At 50.7% G+C, this 5,632-nt stretch overlaps 1 protein-coding gene across 1 annotated transcript; it reads right to left on the reverse strand.

Moving 5' to 3' along the window:
• Positions 1-765: 765 nt before the first annotated feature.
• On the reverse strand, positions 766-1,527 carry LOC140727215 (claudin-34-like). The gene has a single exon (XM_073044481.1). It carries the CDS (start codon positions 1,525-1,527, stop codon positions 766-768), a length of 762 nt encoding a protein of 253 aa, XP_072900582.1.
• Positions 1,528-5,632: the final 4,105 nt, after the last annotated feature.

Raw genomic sequence — 5,632 nt, forward strand, 5'->3', positions numbered from 1 at the left:
AAAATGCCGGTGGAACACAGCAGGCCAGGCAGCATCTATAGGGAGAAGCACTGTCGACGTTTCGTCCTGACAAAGGGTCTCGGCCCGAAACGTCAACAGTGCTTCTCCCTATAGATGCTGTTGGACTTGCTGTGTTCCACCAGCATTTTGTGTGTGTTGTTTAAAAAATCTGTGGTTTTCATCTGTAAAATGTGAAAGCAGATTTTTTTAAAGACGTTATCTGATGTACATTTGGTTAATGAGCTGCTACTGGGCCTGTTTCCTCACTCCACAGATGCTGTTTGATCTGTATTGTTATTCACACCCCCCCCCCCCACTGCCTTCTCCCTGCAAAGGCTCATTCCAGTTTTTCCACAAACACAAAATATGGTGGTCACGTCTGTTCCACTCCCCTGATGCCACCTCTGCTGAACAACTGTTGGGTCTATCGGTGAGTACAGCCCCTGGTTCTCCTCTCTACTTTTCTCCACCAGAACGATAAAGATCCTTTCCACCCTTACCCATTCAGACCTCTGCTTTGTACTGAATAGCTCCGTTAGGGGGCCAGAAAATGATCAAACACGTGTCATCAGCAAGGTAAAATCCAACAGTAATATCGGTCAGGGTCTAGGCCGGAGCACAGAGCTGAGACACAGCGAGCAAAAAGCTGGAGTTACTAGGCAGACATGTCCTGCCCTTCAAGCTGCCCAACTAGTGGCGATAATCCACAGTGTCCAGGGATTTCCGAAGCACTGCTTGATTTTCGTTTGAACATTCCGCGCTTCCTCAGTAATCCTCAGACTGGAATGCTTGGTTGTCAACTCCACAACTGGACAGGGAATTTTCTGAGAAGCTGTCCGTGCACAGGCTGCTCCTGGAGATCAGGCTGGTGCCGTCGGACCAGTCCAGGGGGAGGGGGTGGACCTTGGAGCAGGCGTGCAGCGCAGGATTCCTGTAACCGAGCAGCAGCAGAGCTGAGACCAGCAGCAGGCCAGATGCAAAGAGGGCTACGTAGATGGCGGCCCCTGCCTCTTGCGTCCGTGGCGACGGGGGCAGGCGAAAGCGGGGCGTGAAGGCGATGCTGCGGTTGCTGGCCACGGAGCTCAGGTTCCAGCCGGCGGGGATCACGACGCAGACGCTGGCCAGCAGGTGAAAGGCCCCTCCAGCACGCAGAGCCAGCCCTGCCTGCCCTCCACCAACGTAAACGCCTTTCAGCCCAGAAGCCGTGGCCATCTTGCCAGCAGCGCCCACCAGCACAGCTGCCACCATCAGCACCTGTGCGGCAGCGATCTCCCATGGTACAAAGTCCTCAGTGATGCCCATCGCCTGGCAGGACATGTGCCGGAGTAGCGGGGACACTAGCTGGTCACTGTAAAAACAGGCTCTCCAGATGCCGACCCAGGCAATGCCAGAGTCGATCTCTGCTGGGCTCACGTGCCACATCCTCCACTGGACCAGGCCCATGGCTACAGCGGCTCCAATCCAACCCACCGTGCCCAGCACAAACCCCACCAGCTGCCAGGGGGCGCCGCTTGGCTGCTGACCCATGACCCCGAGGTCAAAGGTGGGTGGCAGGCGGGCGTTGCTCGGGGCCAGTGGAACCTCAGGAATTTACGAGGAGAGCAGGCGGGAGAAAGGGGAAGCTGCCGGTTTGCTGCAGGCGAGGAACTGGAGGTGCTGAGCTCCTGTGCTGCCGGTTGCCAGGAAACACGACAAACAAGTTCCACCCACCGCTCAGGGCTTTGTTAGGTGCTGCCTCCACCTCCTACAGGTGCTCATGTTCTCTGTCAATGATGCAAGGATTTTTCCCGGTCTCAGAGGGGTATTACAGGCTGGTTCAGGGATGAGCACTGTGCAAGGCCAAGCTGAGTGAAGACACCACCCTCGCTCACTGCCAGTAATGATTGGTCATAAAGCCTGAGGCTTGACTTCCAGACTGCTGAATTTCCAAACTGATTCTTGTCATCACAGGAGCGTAGGGGATCGAAGAGTGACCTTACAGAGGTGGATTAGGTCATGAACGGTTTAGATAGGGCAAACACGCACAGTTTTTTTTTCCCAGGGAAAGGGACTAAAAGTTAGAGGGCATAGGGTTAAGGTGACAGGAGAAAGAATTAAAAGGGAACTTCTTCATGTAGAGGGCGGTGTGTTTATGGAATGAGCTGCCAGAGGAAGTGGTTAAGTAACAGTATACAAAGGATAGGAAAGATTTAGAGGATAGGAGTCAACCATGAGCAAATGGGACCACTGCAGCTGGCCAGAGGTGGCCAAAGGTGGGCAGAGGTACTCGTTACCATGCTGTATGACTATGTCATTGACAAGGAGTTAAGAAGGAACCGTTGAGAAGTGGAGAAGCTGATCAGAGCTTCAATGGACATCTCCCTCCCTGAGGTCAATGTCCCCCTCCTGTACTCTATCACGGCCAGCCTTTCCACACCAGGTTCTGTGGTCTCCTTCCAACGGCCCAGGGGGCCTGCCCTGCTGGTGGGAGTGGGGGCTCCCTCCAGCTGTGAACCGGAAGGTTGGCACAACTCTAAGCTGCAACCCCCACAGCCAGGCACAGGCAGTGAGGATAAAGCTGGCGCTTTCCCTCCCCTTTGAAGGTGGGTGAAGACCGGCAAGGAGTGGCCATTTTACTCCTGGTCTGATCATTCTGACCGACCTCAGACCAGTAGAGAAAGTGGCTTCCTGGGGATGTTCACCCAATATTTCCAGCTGGTCGGGTCTCTATGTGACTTCAGAGCCACATCAATATGGTGTCAAAGCAAAGGAAGGCCCAGATGAATGTGCACACAAGCAAAGTCAAAGTCGAGTTTATTGTCTTATGCACAAGTATGTACTCAGATGCAATGGAAATCTTTCTTGCAACAGTATCACGGGCTCTTCGTAGCAGACACACGGAATTTTCAGGAATTTTCGGAGGAAAACCATAAAACGTACATAACTTAAACAAAAACTAACACAATTAGAACAACAAAAGAGTTTGATTTGGTGCAAATTGATCAAAGCGGTCATAGTGCTGCTGAACTGTAGCGATTAGAGTTCTGCCAGTTGGTTCAAGAACCAAATAGTTAAAGAGAAGTGGCTGTTCCTAAACCTGCGGTGTGTGACATCAGGCTGCTGTACCTCCTGCCTGATGGTAGCGCAGAAGGTGACACAGCACGGATGGTGGGGATCTTTGGTGACTGGTGTTGCATCTCCTGATGGTGAAGAGCGATGTGCCAGTGATGTATTGGGCTGAGTCTACTGTTCTCTGCGGCTTCTTACGTTTGAATTACCATCACACAGCAAGGTAGGATGTTTTCAACAGTACACCTATCAAAGTTTGTTAGAATATTGGATGACACGCCGAACCTCTTTAACTTTTTAAGAAAGATGCTGGTTTACTTTCCCTGTGAGCAAGGGTGTACATCTGTGAGTGTGAGCACATGTTAATGTGTTTAAATAGACTTAATTCAAAAATTAACTTCATCCATAGTAATATATACAGTATATATAAAATACAATAAGTACACCTCTTTCTCTACATTGAATTAACCATCAAATCACACTCCCTTACCATTGATGTTTCCTCCTCAGACAGTGCTCTTGGGAAGGCTGGGTGAGGGGTTGTTGAACTTGATCTAGCCCCTAGGTGTTCAGTAAGGATTGGGAAAGGTGCTAGGCTCTATTTACAAATTGTAACACATTCATTAAAGCTGCCCTCATGCCAGGCTGGTTCCACCCAGCTATCTTGAAGTATGTTGCACAATGCGAGTGACCTGACTCTCCACACTCCTGCCATTGATCAATGGTTATGCCGACTGATGCCTCATGAATCAGGTGTTCTTGGGCCTCAGTGGCCATGTTTCTGACCTCTGCTGTGAGAGGGGAATGTCCTGCTCTGTAGCTATCCAGTGCTGATTCCCAGGAGTGTGCAGGACGTGGAGCACTTTCCCTCCAGGAAAATCCAAGACAATTGGCAGCTCAGCTGTAGAGGATCACGATTTGTGGTATCCTGTCCATTCCTGCATCCTGGTGGAGCGTGTGTGCAGAGGCAGGAGGCCACCCCTTCTGGACAAGGGAAGAGTGGGTTAATGGAAGTCCAGGTTTTGAGCAAAATGGCAGTGGATTACAGGGGAAGGAAGTCGGTGCCTCACCACTAATGAAGGGGGTTCTCCTACTGTGAGGAGTGACCAGTCAAACATCAGTGCTAGCTGGGTGAGGACTGGGAAAGTCGCTCGCTGGAGCTTCAGGAGGCTTGTCCCACTGCGTCATACAGAAATATAGCTTGGAAACAGGTCCTTTGGCCCAAATCTTCCACGCCAACCATGGTGCTTATCAAGCTAATCGCATTTACCCACATTTGGCCCATATCCCTCTCATCTAAACCTGCCCTATCCATGAATTTCTCTCAATGTCTTTTGCATATTTTCATTGTACTTGCTTCACCCATTTTCTCGGGCAGCTTTATCCACAGACACACCACCTTTCACGTCAAGTTACCTTCAGGGTTTCTTTCAAGTCTTCCTCCTCTCACCTTAAACTTAGGCACTCTAGTTTTTGCTTTTTTTCCTGGGAAAAAGACAGTGTGTGTTCACCCTATGTGAAAGGATGGAGCTGGACTGTGACCAACCACTGAGCAGGATTCATTAGAAAGTGTGAATGAAAATAAGGCAGGCGCAGGTGGAGCGGCCATTGTTGTGAGTGGGTCTGTGTTGGAGTGACTTTGCCTCATCGGGCTTCGACAGGATCAGACTTGAGTGAGGCAAGTATCTGGTAAGTTGCTATTTTTCTTCTTTATTCTTCATTCCTTGTCCATTAGGGCACGGATAGGAGCTACAGGGAAATAGTCACCTCGAGGTTGCAGGAGGCAGGTAACTGAGTGATTGTCAGGAGAAGGAGGGGAAATGGGCAGACAGCGCAGAGTACCCCTATGGCCATTGCCCTCAAAAATAAGTATACCTCTTTGGATAGTGTTGAGAGGGACAACTCACCAGGGGTGAGCAACAGTGACCGGGTCTCTGGCACCGAGTCTGGGTTCTGTGGCTCTGAAGAGCAGAGGGGTGAAGAGGACTGCAGTGGTGATAGGAGATTCCTCAGTCAGAGGAACAGAGACAAGGTTCTGTGGGCATGATAGAGACACCCGGATGGTATGTTGCCTCCCATGTGCCAGGATCAGGGATGTCTTGGATCGGGTCCATGACATTCTAAAGGAGGAGGGTGGTCAGTCAGAAGTCCTGGTATGTACAAACAGAATGACTAGGAGAGCTGAGGAGGTCCTGAAGAGAGGCTCTAGAGACCCAGATGGAAAGCTGAAAAGCAGGGCCTCCAGGGTTCTGATCTCTGGATTGCTGCCCGTGCCACATGCCAGTGTGGGTAAGAATAGGATGATTTGACTGAGGAACTGGTGCAGGGGGCAGGGGGCAGATTTATGGACCATTGGGATCTCTTCTGGGGAAAGTACAACCTGTACAAAAGGGACGGGTTACATCTGAACACAAGGGGGACAGGTTTGCTGGAGGTGTTCGGGAAGGTTCAAACTTATTTGGCAGGCAGACGGAAACCAGAGTGATAGTGCTGAGGATGAGGTAGTTTGTTTTCAAACAGAGGTAGAGCATAGTGAGACTGCTAGCAAGTTAATGAGAGGGCAAAATGACAGTCAACAGGATGA

Source organism: Hemitrygon akajei, chromosome 5 (assembly GCF_048418815.1).
Source record: "Hemitrygon akajei chromosome 5, sHemAka1.3, whole genome shotgun sequence".
NCBI classification, from domain to species: Eukaryota; Metazoa; Chordata; class Chondrichthyes; order Myliobatiformes; family Dasyatidae; genus Hemitrygon; species Hemitrygon akajei.